The 19,634-nt window shown below is 38.1% G+C and overlaps 1 protein-coding gene across 1 annotated transcript in view; it reads right to left on the bottom strand.

The window, feature by feature from the left end:
- The window catches only part of LOC127423941 (chemokine-like protein TAFA-5), a 79,038-nt gene extending 59,980 nt beyond the window's left edge, over positions 1–19,058 (bottom strand). Inside the window, exon 1 of the mRNA XM_051668653.1 lies at positions 18,245–19,058. Within this exon, the coding sequence (XP_051524613.1) occupies positions 18,245–18,341 (97 nt within the window). The 5' untranslated portion in view covers positions 18,342–19,058. The remainder of the gene's footprint in view (positions 1–18,244) is intronic.
- Between the last annotated feature and the right edge of the window lie 576 nt (positions 19,059–19,634).

Below are 19,634 nucleotides of genomic sequence, written 5' to 3' on the forward strand. Positions count from 1 at the left end.
TGTTAATGTCAGTTAATATAAATACAATTGTTCATTGTTACAACTTTTGATTTTAAAAATGTATTAGTATATGTTGAAATTAACACTTGTAAAAATATTGTTCATTGTTAGTTCATGTTAGCTAATGTTGTTTACTGTTAACAAAAGGAACCTTATTGTAAAGTGTTACTGTTCTTTCTAACTTGATGGGTGTCTAAAAAAATGCTGCGATCCTGCCCCAGACAGTGGAAAAGCAGTGAGATGCAATGGTCAAAGACGTCTGTCTAGCACATGTCTAAATAGGAAAACTATTGAAAAACTGTTCCTCTAAGAAGAACATCCAGTCCAATAGCTCTCGATATTAGATCAAAATCTTATCGTCTCACTGTCTACTCTGAAAATTGTGCAAAATTAATACTGGATCTCCTGAAACATGTCCAAATAACCAATCTTACATTGAACCATCTGAAATGAACCAGAAAAGGCAGTGCATCCACGTTTAGCAAGCTTACATCAGCCTGAGGTAAAGCTAATTTTCTCATTTTGGGGGAGATGCCATAAAAATACAAAAAAATAGATGGATGAAAGCAGAAATTTCGCCTTTTTAAGGTGTCACTTTTTATAAATGGTAGCTTTTTGCTTTTCTCCGGAGGTGTTTATTTTTGTTCTAGCCTTCCATATAAGCACAATCTCTCTCTTTCTTCCACCGAGACCACTTCCCTTCAAAGACTGCTTTCACTGACAGGCATAAATGCTTGGCATTTAGTGACACTTTTAGTGTGCTGGCAAAGCGTACAACTTCTGTTCAAGTGACCACAATAACCAACAAGCTTTGTAGAAAAAGAATGGAATGCGAATCGAGAGAAAGTGTTGGGCTAGACATAAGCTGACTCGTACATTATCATAATTCAAGTCAAAGAGGAAAGTCTTCATCTTTTCTCAACTTTCTGTCTTTGCACCTTCATTGTGTTTGATCAAAAAAGTGATTGGGTACAACTCAATGAAGCTGGCTGTTTAAAATGGCAATAAAGGCAGATTTACAATATTAATTAATCTTGTGTTATACCGTTGAAGGGCCAACAGAGATGTGATGAAAGAGGATTTTTATATCTGTAATAGAACTCTGGAACAGTGATGAATCACCACGACTCCTGCTTTAAGATTTCCTTTCAGAGGAAGCTCATCTCAAGGGCGCCATAATTCACTCTGATCAGAATGAAAAGAGAGCCAATCAGATCTCACTGACACGAAAAGGGGGGGGAACAAAACTACTAACTATTATCTCCAAAATGTGATGACACTGCATCGGAACAACTTTAAGCAATGCAAGATGAAAAACGGGCTAGCGTAGAACCCAAGGGGTCAAGGTTTGGGGCCAGCCTCAGAGAGCACACCCACAGTCCACAGAAATTTCCACTATTTTCTGTATGTTGCTTAAAGAGATTGTTCATCCAAAAATGATCATTTACTCAACCTCACGTCATCTCAAACTCGTATGACTTTTTTCTTTTCTTTTTTCTTGTGCAGAACGCACATTAACATATTTTGAAGAATGTATGATGTGTTTTTGTCCGTAAAAGTAAATTGGCTCCAAAACGTTGAAGCTCCAAAAAGGACATAAAGGCAGCATAAAAGTAATAAATATGATTGAAGTGGTCAAATCCATGTCTTCTGTAGAGATACGAGCGGTTTTGGGTGAGAAACAGACTAAAATTTAAGTCCTTATTTACTATAAATCTTGACATCCGCAGTGTTCTTGGTTCATTGTTCTTGGTCAATTTTGAAAAAATTAATTAAACAAATTAACAGCAGGGCCCACAATATGCAGTTTACTGCTATTATTTAAGGGATATAATAATTAACACAACCAAAAACTGCAGTAAACTTTAAAGTAAAAGAATGATCTTGAGATTTTAAGTATCAACAATCGGACTGATCTGAAAATTGATATTTTTAACCAGTTGTAGTAACTATACCATTCTGCGGGGGAAAAAAAGCATCTTTCTCCATTGAGGGCCATTTAAAAGTAGCTGTGTATTTTGATGAAAAAAATAAAAAATAAATATCAACCGATCTCTAAACCTGACCATCTGAAAAGCACCCCAAACCCCTCTAAAACCAATCTACAGACCAGCCTGACCAGTCTGGGAGACCAGCTAAGACTACCAAACCAACGAAGGCTTATTTAAGCTTCAATTCAGCAAATAAATAAATAAATAAACATGCAAAAAAAGCTAAACTACAATTGTCTCCAAAACGCAGTGGCACTGTATCAGAACAACTATAATGCGAGATGAAAAAACAGTCCGGTGTAGAACCGAAAAGAAATCAGGAATCTATAAAGTACAAATCACTCTCTATTCTTGCACAATATTATCTGCCAAATTATTCTAGCTTTAAACAGTTGCTGATTGCAGTGCTTAATAGCTTATTCAATAGCATTCATCATATTTTACCCCAACACACACACAACAGAGCAACCCACCTCCCATTGCAATATCACTTGACCCATTGAAATGCAAAGACAGCAGTGTGGAGATGATGACCAGAGCTGCTTGGTCAACAGTCAGCACTGAACAGGCTTATTAAGACAGACGTGCCATCTAACACAGCTCTCATGCGCAGGGTCTCCCTACAGGACGACTAAACAGTTTCACAGTCCAGCAGCCTGAACAATTACTGTTTCAAAACAATAGGGTTAGGTCAGGTGAGCTGTGGCACAGTCAGACCTGCCTTTCAGGAAGAAAACAAAAGAATTGAATACAACATGCAATAGACTGGCAGCCGGTCCAATTTCGACAATGAAAATGCTTGATATTTTAAAAGACTGGAAATTGTTAATTTAAATAGGTTCTCAAAAGAAAATGTATGTGGTGCTTGCCTGAGCAAGGATGCTGAATGGGGTTGCCATGGTATTACCAAGCATTTTCTAAATGGTCATGTAGGCCTACTCTGAAATCAACCCCATTCTGCCAAATTACTGACAAGTGCCAACCCCTATCAGACAATTTAGCATAAATTCAAATGCGTGATTACCTTTTTATGTGGTGGTACTGATTAGGGATGTGCATGGTTACTGTTTGTTTTATTTATTTATTAATTTTTTTGTTATCCCCTTTTCTCCCAATTTGGAATGCCCAATTCCCACTACTTAGTAGGTCCTCGTGATGGCACAGTTACTCACCTCAATCCGGGTGGCGGAGGATAAGTCTCAGTTGCCTCTGCTTCTGAGACTGTCAATCCGCGCATCTTATCACGTGGCTCGTTGTGCATGACACCGCGGAGACTCCGCGTGTGGAGGCTCATGCTGCTCTCCGCGATCCATGCACAACTTACCACATGCCCCATCGAGAGCGAGAACCACTAATCGCGACCACGAGGAGGTTACCCCATGTGACTCTACCCTCCCTAGCAACCGGGCCAATTTGGTTGCTTAGGAGACCTGGTTGAAGTCACTCAGCACACCCTGGATTCGAACTCACTAGCGGTTTTGGTCTTGCCTACTTACCAACTTGTCTTACGTATTTCCGGCGTTTGGCCACTAGGGTGCAAGTAGACGTGAAGACTACGAGTGTGTGGATGACTTTAACTTTACTTGGTGTCTAAAAATGTGGCAACCCTGTGTGAGATGCTGAAAGAGAAAACAGTGAGATTCAGCGCAACAGTCAATGCCCGTCACACGCGTGTTAACAGTACATAGAAAAACAATGCAGATGCGCATGTTTGAACAGCCCCTTACTCGCCCTATACTCGAAAAACTGACCCAAAACCGACGATTTTTCAGAACTCGTCGAGTTCAGGTTGGGTTGAAGACTTCTATTGCATGTGTAGAATAACTGAATAGTGATTTTGGTAGTTGAATAGTGGCACGTTGAGCGATTAAACGAATGTCAACTATCCGTGCACATCCCTAGTGCTGACAGCACATTGAATGAGCAACATTTGAGACACAGGTTTTGGACCCATAGAAACAAAGAAGTAATTGTGTTCACATAAATAATGGCAAGCGTTATTTGAAGGATGCATTTTTGCTCTATGATTACAGTATTAAAGCTGAATTGTGTCATTTCTGCATCATTAGCAGAATCAAATGGAATTGCAAAAATAAATACTGTTTTCAAACAGGTTTCCCAAAAACTCCAGTCTGATCGCACTGTGAATTCAGTGACAGTTACCAAAATTCGAATCACTGCTCCCAGTGGCTGAAGTTGCAAGTGCTGTTGAATGTATGGGCACAGTTTTCAGGTGGAATGTCCACAGAATGTGTTGTAAATGATGTTATAGGGTCTACGGGAATGCATATTTTATTTACTCTGCCCCCTGTAACAAATCCCAACCCTAAACCATTAGTGGAGTAAAAGTTTGAGTTAGGGGTTTGTTCATTTAGTTTTGCTAAATGAAAACTGCATTATCAACAAATTTTCAGTGCATTACCACTTGACAAAAAAGTATCCTCATTCAACATATTAGAACAAATATATTATGAAACGCATGCCAAGAGCTAAACTTAGAGGCAATTTCAGGATGCACGTGTAAGATGCAAAGTCTATTGAAATTGTTTTAACCTTAACAGCGGTGGGGGCATCTTGTTGAGTGGAGATGAGGAATCCCAGCAGACATCATTATTGTAAAGACTATGGAGAACGCTGAAGGTCACCTCTCTCAGTCTCACTTGCTCTCTGTCTCTCTGATCAGTCCTTCTCCAAAATAGAGGCAACAACCTCTTTCCATAACAGCCCATATTAATCCTCTACAGCTCAGAATTTAGATAAGAGAATTAACCCGTCCTTCAGGCTCCTCTGATGCCTCTATGTTTTCCCTGTTTTATACTTTTTCATACAAATGACACACACTCACTGAACCATTCACATGGCAGCAGACAGGGACATCGGTAGCATCAAGCAGAAGAAACTGGGGGCAATTGGAGCACACAAAATTTCTTCAAACCCAAATAAGTCAAAGTGACAACAATTATTTAACATATTCTCTCTCTGTCTTAGAAAACTAAATACAATCGTTAAACTAAAAAACTGATTCTGAGATATTAAAAATATTTCTTCTGCTGTCTAAAGTTAAAGGTGCACTCAGTAACTTTTTGTTTGTGTCATCTTGGACTTACAGTGACACCTAGTGGTGTGGATGCAGCATATTTCAAAATCAATCATTTTCAGTTACAGATGCCGTTATAAAAATTCACTAATCACAATCAGCCATGATTAATTTAATCCAAGTGTGAAAGTGTCCAATAACAAGATGGTTACTGAGATTAAGCAAGTAGTATTCAGTTGGTCATGTAATTAAAAAATGGCAGCCCTCATTAGGGGCGCTCCTGCCCCATACAGAATAAAAGAGGTTTTATAAGGTTACTGATATGGCTAGAGTCCTCATCTCATGTGAATGGTCATGATTTTATACATATGTTTCAAAATTCATTTCTTTGGGTGTAAAAATGTTTAATGGGGAAGAAATTACTGAGTGCACCTTTAAATGCTTTTGAATTCAAAAATAATATCTATTTATTTACTAGGTTGTTTAAAATTTAACATGAATGACATTCTTATACTGTCACTGGTAGAACTATACAAGATTTTGGGTTGGAGGTAATAGAGTGCAACAGTGCCAGCCCACTTTTTGAGCTGTCTTGTTCCAGAAGTATTTTTTTCCATTCATTTTTCCATTGATTTGTCATAAAGTACTTCATTAAAAAGTTCTAAGTCATGAACCAAACCAACCAGCTCCAAGGTGAATCTCAACATTATAAACTTTGATTTGAAAATCAGACAAAAAACAAAGGCACAAGACTATGTACTTAACATTTTCAATGAGATAATGAACTATAATCTAATGAAGCATTGTGAATGATGTAATCAAATTAAAAATGATGGAAAAATGTAAAACTATTAGTTTAAAATTGGTTATAAGTATAGAATCGATATATTTAAAGTATATTGTAAAATATTCATATATATATATATATATATATATATATATATATATATATATATATATATATATATATATATATGAATATATATAATTTTTAAGTGGTTTTGAGAGTGTAAAGGGAGTCTGATTCGATTGCGTTAGTCAGTGTGTCACAGGAGTGGGCGTTCACTGCTGGGCTCTTTTGCCGCAATTCTCATGGGGGCTGCCCTGTTGGGATCACATGACCAGCCAAATACTACTTGCTTAATCTCAGTAACCGCCTTGTTATTGAATATTAGTTATTGTACTGTGAATAGTTAATTTTGCAATGGCCTCGGTAACTACAAAACAATTGTGTTTGAATGATGCTGCATACAGGCCAATAGGTGTCAGTGTAAGTCCAAGACAACATGAACAAAAACTTACTGAGTGCACCTTTAATAATCAGTTTCCCTTTGGAAAAAAAGAATGTGATTTTTACTTCTGGAACCAGACTTTTGTGCTCTGTTGTAGCACTAACTATGACATTAAAATTGTGAATCTGAATTGAAAAATGTAATCTACAATGTACATAGTTGAAGACTAGACTTTAGACAATTATTATGTAGGTCCTACTTAGACTTTTGCTTTAAAGTAGCATATAGGTGAAAAAAATTCAGTAATATTTATATTATTTGGAATGGAGTGTTGTAACAATGTTCATAAAAGGAGAATGCAGGGGTGGGTGATCAGTCCACGTATCGTGTTTATTTACACTCTCAGACAGAAAAACAGCCTTCCAGTGGCAACTTAAATCGTGCTTTCTGCCACACGCACCCTAACTTGATTTTAGCGTAACGCTCAGATGCACCGACACACACACACACACACACACACACACACACACACACGCACGCACGTGTAAAGGACAGGTGTGTCAGTCTCTCCCTTCTCTGGAGTCTGGCTTCCTTTTAAACTCTCCCACACCCTCACTAGAACAAGAAACAGGTGCTAGACTCATTATAAACAGGTGACAATCCTTACCATTCTCATCTCCCAATCTCGCTCTCCATTCACACACTAACGCTCGACCACAAGTGTGTAAATATTATTTATTTTCAAGTGTTGCAACACCCCCCTAGTCTTGTATTAAATTTGATCATATGCTCATAGTCTTTCTTATTACATATCTATTAATAGTAGAGTTTTTTTTTTTTTTTTTTTTTTTTGCACATATTAATGTTTCTTAGACCAAAAGATTACAGGTACTGTATGTCTCTATTTGCCAGTAAGGTATGGAAAATGTTTTTAAAAAATTACAATTTACCCTGGTCTCCCCTATCAGTTTTTTCACTTGTTTCAACAGCCAGGGGATGAATGGGGATGGCCTGAGATAAGCCTTGGAAAACAGGATAGAATGAGAGGGAGAAAGAGATAGCGACAGACAGTTTGATGTGCCAACAGCTTGACAGCCATTCCATCACAGGTTAAGTTAATTGATATGACAGGAGATTTTTCTGCCTGTTTATTCCAGACAGGGAGACAAAATCAAATGATAGGGATCTACATATACCTGGGCAAAGAGCAGCACCCAGCATGCACAGATACATGCTGCTAGATCACATCCAGTCACTAAACTCAGCTGAAAGGGTTAAGGCAATACACATTTAATCCACTTGGCGGCTATCTTGGTAAGGCCCCCAGGCAGCTGTTTTCCTGACTGTGATGACACATTTCCACCTTAATTTAACATCGAAAATCTAGCAAACTTTTTTTTATTTAGATTATTTTATTATTAAATGTAAATTTATAACATCATACTTAATACAAAAAAAAAAACAAAAAAACTTCTGCAACAGGGTTTCAAATGCAGCAGCTGAGGAAGCAACAGCGTCATATCCATCTCTTTATTTTTTTTCCTACTTTTGGAAAGTCGTGGAAATGTAATAATGGATTTCATTGCTGTTGGAGCAAATTGGAATGCAAAAATTATTTTTGTTTTGGTATTCACAGCTTAAGAGGTGTACCCCACTATAGTTTGTGAAAAGGGTCCATATGCATACAAGTACAGCTCCTATCTTCGGTACTTTAATGTGGTTAGGTTTAGGGTTCTGTTCAAAAACCTTGTGAGCTCCCTTGCTGACTACTGCCTACATAGGCAACGGCTGTCCAAGGCAGCATCCTGACCAACTGTAAATGTAACCTCATAAGTCATTAATTTGGAACGCTCTACATTGGTGTCAACTTGGTGCATCACGCAGAAGTAGAAAGATACAAAATATTCAGGTCTTCTGACGAACTTATCAAGAACATGTCAGTCGACACGAACATTCTAAACCATTTATTTGTGTTGTTGGCAGTAGTAGCGCCAGTGCATGCAGTGCAAAAATGGAACGGGACACCCATTTACAGTAGGCACCAGGCAACACGCCTCAACAGACTCTTCCGGTTTTGACAGCATCGTTGATTATAATGAGTTCTATTACTTTTGACGCGACGCTCGCGTCCGGTGTAGACAGGGTGTTAGAATGTGTGCCCCCCCCCACCCCCAGTTTTCAGATCATTCCTACACCCCTGGTAATATGACCCAGACAATTTCTAGACAGGTTTTGTGAGATTCACCCAATTATATCCATTTGGTCAATAGACAGTACAGCTAATACTTCAGATCATGCTGCATCCTTTCGCATTGTAAAAAATAAGTCTGAAAAGAGTGTAGGCTTGTAGTGCACAGATGAGGAACCGGCTTTCTATGCTCTGTCTTAGCTTTTATCAGTTATGTTCAGCAATAGAGACAGTCGCAACTTTTTGCATTGTGTACTGAGGAGTTAATTAACTCACGCTAACCCTCTAAGAACTCTTTTTAAATATTTCTCTCATTAAGTGCCAACCTCAAGTGGAATGACGACAACTGTAACAAAAACCAACACAAGTTAGCAATAAGTCTGCGAACAAAGTGTGCACTCTTCACATGAAATCTGACAATAGTTATCTGAGAGAGCATTTCTTGCTGGAGAGAAAACACTGGAGCTAAAATACTACGGAATACCACACCATTCATCTTCTTATATCAGGCACTCCAGAATTTCTCTCAGCTAAGAGAGAGAGCTAACAGAGGAACGCAACGAACAGAACAACGCAATCTGAGCTAAAGCAGGCTGCAGTTTGACATGAATTAAATTCATATTCGCCAAGCAGTGAAAAAAAAAAGAAAAGAAAAATGGGTTTTTGGTGCGGCACAATTGATTTCACCTTAAAAAGCTGTTCAGTTTTCCATAAACATTCGTTCACTTCTGCGACTTCATTACCTACAGAATCACAAGTGGTTTCTCGCCACTAAATTTATGACACGGGCAATCATTAACATCTGCCATGCTGGAAGCTAGTGCTCTTTGTTGAGGAAGAAATTGCATTTTGCAAATTGTGCTTCTGGAAATGACATCTGTCCTGCCCACCTACACAACATTATGACAATGGCATTTAAGAAGAGTGCAAAAATAACCATGGATTCATACCTTGTGCTTTAGTCAAGTAATCCCAGTGGATACATTTATTGCTTAGAGGTTGATCATCATAGCTCTGGGGATTTAATGGAGTTCTATGCTATGTTTCATTTAAGTGTCAACTTTATCTCAAATAAGAGGAATAAAAATAAGTCGATTGTTGACATTCAGTAATTTAATCTTACTGCATGTATAATATATAGCAGTAGTAATATTTAATTTGCTGTATATAATTTGATGAAAAATGCTTGAGTTCTAATTAAAATATGACTTTTGTTTGTAGACTTTGGAGTCTTGCCAAATCTGACCACATTCTGAGACATTGTTGAGATCTCTTCTGAAACTCTAGTGGAGCTGCATATGAGATTATAGAGGTCTTGAGGAGGTGTGCTGTAAAGGGATAGTCCAACCAAAAATGATAATTCTGTCATCATTTGCTCACCCTCATGTCAAACTTGTATGACTTTCTTTCTTTCGTGGAACACTAAAGGAGAAATTTCAAAGGATACTGGTTGCTCTTATCTATGCAATTACAATAATATGCAATAACGACTTCAACTGCCATCTGTTTCTTGCTCAAAGTTATTGCATGACCTAGAATATCAGTCAATGACATGACGTGACATTTTTTTTTAAAGCCGGATCTATCAAAAATACATTAAAATTGGTAAGAAAAAAAAAGAAAAAGAAAAAAATCAGACAATTACTTGAAAACACCTCCACATCTACTTTGATGAACATGTTTTCAATTTCAAAGTCACTTTGATATATTTTTTGGGAGGGTTAAAGTGAAAAAAGTGGTGTAACAGTCCAGATATAAAAATAAATAAATAAATAAATAAGTCTCATAAAACACTGAAATTGTTGAAAAAATAAAGGTTGGTACAAGTAGTTTGAAATTACCATTTTTCATTATTTATTTGAAGAAAAAATATATATATATTTGTCCACCAAATTAATGTGGTGCAACCAACATGCAGGTAAGCAAAAAAATTTAAACAATTTAAAAAATAAATAAAAATACCCCACTTTTTTCATTGACAATTTTTAAGAAAATGCACATTTTGTTCAGAAAAAAAAAAAAAACTTTTAAATGAATGATTAAGTTTCAAGGTGCAATGAAAACATTTGAATACCCTGTACTTTATGTACTTTATACCACCACTTGACATTTTTTAAGTCATTAAATCTTTTTTTTTCTTCTTTTTTTTATGATACAAACATTTTTCATAAGTTTATATGTTTTAAACTAGTTTTTTCAAAATATTTCTCTTCTTTTTTCATCTCAGTAAACCTTATTTGCCCATGACCCATATGACCCCCTTTAGTGATACTTTCATGGTGCTTCTGCAACCCTTATAAAGCTTAAAAACTGTTAATCAAAATCAAAATCAAAATCAAATCACTTTATTGTCACACAGCCATATACACAAGTGCAATGGTGTGTGAAATTCTTGGGTGCAGTTCCGATCAACATAGCAGTCGTGACAGTGATGAGACATATACCAATTTACAATAACATCAAATTAACACAACACAATTTAAACATCTGATATACACATAATTACACACAACAATATACAAATAATAACATACACTGTACAGTATACAATACGCACAATATAGATACACATTATTCAATAAAAATAAAAAATAAAAATATATAAAAAAGTATATATAGTATATATAGAATGTACAGTATTGTACTGTATTGACATTCAGGCTGTCGGTTGATAGTCAGTTGTTAAGAGAGAACATAATATAATAATAATAATATAATTTATGACAGTCCGGTGTGAGATATAAGAGTAAGGGTAATAAAGTGCAGTGCTGATGTATTTTGATCGTGGGAGATCAAGAGTTCAAAAGTCTGATTGCTTGGGGGAAGAAGCTATCATGGCTCGGGTGGCTGGAGTCTCTGATGATCCTCCGAGCTTTTTTCACACACCGCCTTGTATATATTTCCTGGAGGGAGGGAAGCTCACCTCCGATGATGTGTCTGGCAGTTCGCACCACCCTTTGCAGTGCTTTGCGGTTGTGGGTGGTGCTATTGCCGTACCAGGCGGAGATACAGCCAGTCAGGATGCTCTCCACAGTGCAGGTGTAGAACCGTGTGAGGATGTGGCGGTTCATTCCAAACTTCCTCAGCCGTCTCAGGAAGAAGAGGCGCTGATGAGCCTTCTTCACAACGACTTCAGTGTGGATGGACCATGTGAGTTCCTCAATGATGTGGCCACCCAGGAACTTGAAGCTGCTGACTCTCTCCACTGGTGCTCCATTGATGGTGATGGGACTGTGTTCTCTGTCTTTTCTTCTGAAGTCCACCACAAGCTCCTTTGTCTTACTGACGTTGAGGGAGAGGTTGTGCTCCTGACACCAGTGTGTCAGAGTGTGTACCTCCTCTCTGTAGGCTGTTTCATCATTGTCAGTGATCAGACCTACCACCATCGTGTCATCAGCAAACTTAATGATGGCATTGGAGCTATGTGTTGCCACACAGTCATGTGTGTACAAGGAATACAGTAGTGGGCTGAGAACACAGCCCTGTGGGGCTCCAGTGTTGAGGGTTAGTGATGAGGAGATGTTGCTGCCTATTCTAACCACCTGGCGTCTGCTTGACAGGAATTCCAGGATCCAGCTGCACAGCGAGCTGTTTAAGCCCAGAGCCCGGAATTTCTCATCTAGCTTGGAGGGCACTATGGTGTTGAATGCTGAGCTGTAGTCTACAAACAGCATTCTCACATAAGTGTTCTTTTTTTCCAGGTGGGAGAGAGCAGTGTGTATTGTAGATGCAATGGCATCATCAGTGGAGCGGTTGTTGCGGTAAGCAAACTGCAGCGGGTCAAGAGAGAGTGGCAATACAGAGCAGATGTAATCTCTGATTAGTCTCTCAAAGCTCAATTTGCTGATGATGGGGGTCAGAGCAACAGGACGCCAGTCATTTAAACAAGTTATTTTTGATTGTTTTGGAACAGGCACAATGGTGGATGTTTTAAAGCATGTGGGGACTACAGACAAAGAGAGGGAAAGGTTGAAAATGTCCGTAAAAACACCAGCCAGCTGGTTCGCGCACGCTCTGATGACGCGGCCCGGAATGCCGTCTGGGCCCGCGGCTTTGCAGATATTCACCCGTCGGAAGGATCAGGTTACATCCGCTACAGAGACGGAGAGTGAACTAACCTCTGTAGCTTCAGCCGCGAGAGCTCTCTCTGCGAGGGCGGTGTTATTTCCCTCGAAACGAGCATAAAAAGTATTTAGCTCATCCGGTAGAGAGGCAGCGGTGTTGTTAAAGACTAGTACATTCTTTAAATTTCTTCCTTTTACGTTTAACATGACGGGAAGTAAACATTTCAGAAATTAAATTTTTAATAGAGAATTATTCCTTTAGCAAACGTCTCCATTTGCTCTTCACTTAATCTCATTGCTGTCTAGGAGAAATTATTTAGATATTAGAGAACTCATTAGCATTGGGAACTTCTTATTAAAATGCTGTGAAAAGGTGTTGGAGGTGGCATGCCGAAAACTCCATAGAGGGAACTCTGACATTTCCAAATGTATTGTTAAATAAAGTGGCAGCACTGATGGTGGTGACAGTTCATCCATCTGTCTGTTTTGTGGCCTAGAGTGCACACCCACAGCCAAGCGCACTTTGATTTCCTGTCGTTGCCATGACGAATGGCGGCGCTTTATGGGGGGAGCTGTCAGGGCAGAATTCAAAGCCACTCAGAGTGACCCACACATTTCTTTGTTAGCGAACCCCCAAAAGGCCCTGCCAGACCAAAGCATATGTTGTAGGTAATGGGCCTATTTAAAAAAAAAAAAAAAACACAACACACAGTGGCTGTTTTATTACACTACTCTCTTAGACACACACATCAATACGGTAAATCCACATCCCTGAGCCAAACACACTCCATCTGTCTCTTCACTATAGACAAGTTTACTGATATAAATTATTCCTTCCCATAGAGGGGTTTTTGGATAACATTCAGAGAACAGTAGTTTATAGTAGTTTGTAGATCTACTACAAATCAAACCGTCTTAAATCAGTGTTGGTGGTTGTCAAAAGGGAAAAAACGGAGAGAAAGTTCTGTCTTGAAACAACAGATAAATTACCCTCCTTGAGTGAACTTCCAGAAAAAAACAGAATTACAACGGGAGTTTTGTGTCATTTAGTCCATGTCTGATTGTTTTAAATTAACTTTAAGTATATTCTTTAGAGACCCAGCACAGCAGAATCGCAGTGTTTGCATAAAGCAATTAAACAATATAAAATAAATCTAAATATGGGTAAAAACTACACACAACAATAGCTGACACTCTGAACTATATCACAAAAGCAGGAAGGAATTCACATATTAACTGTCAGAACTTGCTAAAGTCACACAAATTGCTTACATTTTGGAAGAAATGTAGACATTTTTCAAATATTTGACCTGTCATATTTTTATTCTTAAATCCCAATATGTTTACTGGTGTTCTGATGTTTACATTCCATGAAAATGTTAACTTTTATAAATTTGAGACAATGTTTCTGAGCATAGCAAAAATGCAATGAAAATATGGCCATTAGTGGTCAAACTTTTTTTTATATTCACACAATGAAGCCTTTTCAGTAAATCATAGATACACTATTCCAAATGAGCTGTTTTCAGTGTTTTCTTCTACCAGCAAATATATCATCAATATCAATAGTCTTTATTATTTTCATGAATTTACCTTTACTGCTTGTAATAAAATATTTTCATATACTTTTTGTGATTTCAATTGTGTGTGAATTGAGAACTTTATTTTTGTTACACCATTTTTTTTTATAACCAGTAGCTACCTAAAATCCCTTTTAAGGAGGCCTTTTTGGGGGGTTGTTGTGGCAGCTCTTGGGTCTCTGAGGGATATAAATAGATACAAAATTTACAGTCTCTCTCTTCTGGTAAAACAGACCAAAAATACTGATGACTCATCTTGCGTGAGAGGTGTATAAAAATGTTTTGTCCAATGAAATGCTCTCTAGAATGAGAATGATCCGCCTCCAATACCACCTGCCACTGACTAGCAATAGCAAGTAGGAAAACATGGTTCATGGTTGTGAAACTAAAGGCTATTGTTTTTTTTTTTTAAAAGAGTCCTTTGATACTTTATGTTCTGTATGTAGGTGGGTTTGTAAAACAAGCGTTAAAGTCTGCCGTTATTTAAATGACGCATTATAGTAAAAGTGTTTTGATATAAATAACAGCGCCGTGGGTGAGTTACAGTGCCAAAAATAAGTGTTTATAAAGACAAAATCAGCCGTTGTACCCATGATTTGTATGAAAGTGAATAAAACGCACAGTTGTTGTAGCGCCTCTACTGTTTATTCAACTAGGAAAATGTGGCGAAATGTAGAACGTGGCATGTAAAAGTCAGTTTGCAAAATTGTAGTTATAGTAACATGCATTCTATGAGACTAGGTTGCCTTTAACCAAACAAAGCAGAATCTTTGATGTACAGTGCAGCATTTGGCGGTCGTTTGCACCATTTAATGGATAAAGACAAACATTGGTCAATGAAACGGCCCATTGATCTAACAGGCTGCAGATTTGCACATGCAAAGAAGCTTGTTTGCATCTCATATCGTGAAGCGGCTGAATCAAATTTGCTCAGGCAGCCAACATGTGAGTGTGAGGCAGCAAAATGGAAATCTTTTTACAATATTTAACAAATGATTAATCTTTGCTCTAAGCTTTTCGGGAAATTCAACTATGGAAGGAAAGGGATTTTTTTTTTTAATTGGACTCTAGACAATTGATTTTAATATTGTAAATCTCTCATCTTGTCGCTGTCCCTCTCGTTACACCGGACATCAGTGATGAAAACATTCCATTGATTATTGCTGATGACATCACAATGGCTCTGTTGTGATTCTGGATGACAGCCCTGGCCTGGGAGGATAGCATAATTGAATCACAACTAAAACACACACTGTTGGCTTACGAAGACACACACACACACAAACACACTTCCATATCACTTACATCTTCCCTCAATTAACAAAGTATCACGATGAGCATTTGTACAAGATGTGTACGCTGGATCTTTTAAAAGGCTATTAAAAAAGAAAAGAGTGATGAGTGTTTTTCATCACATGCAAGTGGTGCTTCAAGAGTCAAGGCCTTGTTTGAATCCACATGCTTTCATCTGTAAATGACTCTGAGCTGAATAGCCACAAAGACTGAAGGTCACACACATTGATCAATCAATTGCTCATCCACATCTTCAATGGTAGGATCATGGATATCATTATCGAAATGAAAGGCCACCATGCTATAACATCACAGCAATCAGAGGCTGCCACTTCATCCGACTAAAGACTAAAATCAAGTTTCTATCGTACAGAGGAAGACCAAGCAAGTTCCACAAACCTATTCCGTAAAGCACATTTTAGTAAACAATTATCTCAAACAGAAGCATATTCCAGGCAAACAACCACTAAAGATTCCCAAACAACATTACAAAGACATGGAGCTAATAACCCAAGCTTGCCAAGAAAAGACAACATAAAATGGTAGCTGACATCAAATACTTTTGGAAAGCAGTGTGAAATGCTACACTCCATCTTAAACTATTGTAAACAGCATTTTGCAAATGTTTTAATAATTATTATGCATGCAGCTTTTCATGACCTCATAATAACTGAGAAACTACAAGGAATATTTGTACTTTAAAAATGCATTTGTCACTGCAGGATCACTTAAAGGTGCACTCAGCGATTCCTGAGAAACACTGTTGATATTCAAACTCAACTGCCAAAACAAACACACCCCTCACTTCAGTGCTCTTTTGGAAGCTCCGCCCCCCAAATTCATACATGCAAATTCACTCCTTTTACCTCTCAGTGGTCTCTCCACCGCTGAAAAGCCTCGCCGATGTTGACGCGGCTCCTAGCCCTCGATTTATTATAATCCTTCTTTTTTTAGTTTATATTCATCTGACCTTTTTCTCTTGGTCTGTTTCTCAGCCATTTGTCCTCCTTGGAGTTTAGAAAGTTCGCATCAGCCAGATTTGCCATCGCTTTTCTAATGAATTTCCCTCTCGCTCTGCCCCCACCCCCCATCCTGTGCACATGCAAGAACCACCCCCTGTTGCTGATTGGCTGGAGTACTGTTGTGTGGATCGGTCTGATCCACTTTGTTTTTGTCCCATTTACAGACCCAGGGCTGTGTACAAATACTAGATGGTTTTCAGCCCACCCACAGAACAGACAGCTAGCAGACTGTGAGGAGATTTGACAAAAAGTGTATTGAATTACAAATACTGAGTGCACCTTTAACATAAACAAGTAAAGGCAAAAAGCAGTGATTAAAAATCATGAAAAACTTAAAAGAAACCGTGATAGATCTTAACTAAAAATCTTGATGTTGATCAAAAAAATGGATATGTTACTGTATATATCAACTAACCATACTTTCGATAATTCTGTGATATTTGGCCACTGATTTATCAGCGTTTGCATTGAATTTTTCATATACTACATTCTGACAATTCATTCTATTATTGTGATTTGAAGAAACAGTGTATCTTAGTAGGTTTCCCTTCTTAATCTGAGCTCTAGGCCACAAACTCTAAAAATTGACAACGTAAAGCTATGCTATCCACCGAGATGGTCTAGAAAGGCTGTTTGATCCCTATAACTACAAGACACCAGTTCACGCCTACTAACATTTAGTGTGCTGAATGTCTCTGTTATCGTGGGGGATTTGAGCAGCAGGATGCCCATAAATCTGCAATATTACCGTGCTAAGAAACCACAGCGAGATTAAGTGTTAATATGCAAAATATCTCTAATTGTACTCTCTTTTAACTGCCTTCCCCTCCCAAAACCCCATCCCACCCCTCACCCCCCACTGACAGCCATCTGCAAAACTTCCACATCAGCACACAAATGCTGTGCCATGGCTGACATGCCTCCCAGTGCCTTTTTAGGGCATTTAGCTGATCAAATATGAGTCAGATTTTAACCCCTCCCGACTCAAAGCATCACCATTCTCTTCATTACCTCTAGAACACACAGAAATTTCAAATACATGCACATACTGCTAGATAACTAAATTTATTCCACTCACTACACAGTGGTTTCACTATACAGTTTCACCATACCACACTTCTACAGGTATATTGTACAACAATTATTACACTGTGTGGATTCTGTACATGAAAATGTATTGTATTGTACTGTAAGTAAATCGTGTATTTATATTGCATATTTATTATAGAGTGTATGAATACTGAATATTTTATATGGCATGTTTACTGTGTCCTTTGGAGAAAACAAACAAGTCAAATTTTTCATAGGTGCAAATTGGCTAATAAACATGAATTATGATATTAATACACATGTGCACACTTGCACAAATGAAAAAACCTAGTGTGTAATACATTTTAGTAGGCATTGATATACAAATACACACATGCATATAAGATCTGGTCCCTAAACCCATTATTCACAAAATTAGGATTACCAAAAACCAAAAACTTTGGGGACTGCTGAGTTACACACTACAACCAATCGGACATGGCACAATGGACTCCTTAAAGCTATTGTGAAGCCTGCCCTCCTTTTTATGATCTGAATTTCCATAATAATATATCACAAGCACGCCATGCAGGGTCTCTCAAAGGCGTTCTATCGAGTCTACACACTATAGGTTTTGTCCCCTGGCAGTCAAGACAAGAAATTCAAGGCAAATCTGACAGCTGTATTTTGAAAAACTTTATAATAAGAACAAAATCTGAGGTAAGCCCTACAGTAAGCATAACACGGATGGTGTTCATTTGTACTTTGTTACAATAGTGAAATTCATGAAGTGCTGCTGAACACTTGCCTTCTTTAAGGAGGTGGGTGTAGATCATCCACAGCATCAGCAGGCAGCAGAGAGACGCGACTCCGCCGGCACAGAGCGCCCGCATCCCCGACTGCATCCTCACTCCGTCCCTCAGATAATAATCCAGGCACCCTCCTCAACGCAAGTTCAAAGCAAGCTGCATTACTCCATAGATGTTTACGGGAATGTGACCGGGACTCGACAATCCTACGTGAATTTTAGGACGTGCAGTGTTTTTCCTTTTTACGCATCTCATAAACACAATAAAAATATATTATTTTTTTAAGTACGGATTGACATTAAATAGTCATTATTTATCCGTTTTTGCTGAATTTAAGTGCTAATGACACTGCGTTACTATGATTAAAAAGCAAAGAAAAACAAAATACATCGAAAACTCATCCAAGTAAAGTAAAACGATGTGGGTCGATTGGAAATCACGCAAATCCACTGCGGTCAGTACAAGTATCCACACCGGGGTGAAATGGTCACTGGTGCCAGTCCAATGGTAACAGGTCCTCAATGTACGGATGTTGACTGTAGATGAGCTAGTACTGGCTGGAGAGGAAGGTTCGGTTAGGGATCTCCAGACATGCGTGTTCTTCAATGTCACTCCGACGTTTCTAAAGCCACCGGCATCATTTCGTATAGAAACTGCCCTATGGAGTTACACAGAAAAGTGAGAGAAGCATTTCACGAACATTCACCGTGATGCGTGGCTGCATTCAGCGCGCGCTCTCTCCTCCAGAACACACACACACACACACACACACACACACACTGGTGCGGCTATCCTTATGAGGACTCTCTATAGACATAATGATTTTTATACTGTACGAACTATAGATTCCTAACCCTACCCCTAAACCTAACCCTCACAAAAAACTTTCTGCATTTTTACATTTTCAAAAAAAATAAATAAATAAATAAAAATAAAAATAAAAAACATCGTTTAGTATGATTTTTTTTTTAGCGATTTGAATCATGGGGACACTAGAAATGTCCTCATAAACCACATTTATAGCATAATGCCCTTGTAATTACCAGTTATAACCTAAAAAAAAAAAATGTCCTCGTAAACCACACAAACCCGCCCACACACACACACACACACACACACACAAATAGAGATGCAAAGAAATAGGAAACAAGAGAGCAATTACCAATTTATTAAGAGAGATAATTAAGATCAAAATCTATATTTTATTATAATGCGTAAATGTGGTAAGCATTGCATAATTTGAAATGCAACATAAATTATAGGGTTGTGACTGTTATTGCAGTTAAATTAGTCTAACATGAATAGGCTACATGATTGACAGCTGTCAAAATATCATCAGTCACGCTCATAACTTAGTAACCTAAGTGTCAAAAGGCTGATATTTGTTTT

This window comes from Myxocyprinus asiaticus, chromosome 33 (assembly GCF_019703515.2).
Source record: "Myxocyprinus asiaticus isolate MX2 ecotype Aquarium Trade chromosome 33, UBuf_Myxa_2, whole genome shotgun sequence".
Classification (NCBI taxonomy): domain Eukaryota; kingdom Metazoa; phylum Chordata; class Actinopteri; order Cypriniformes; family Catostomidae; genus Myxocyprinus; species Myxocyprinus asiaticus.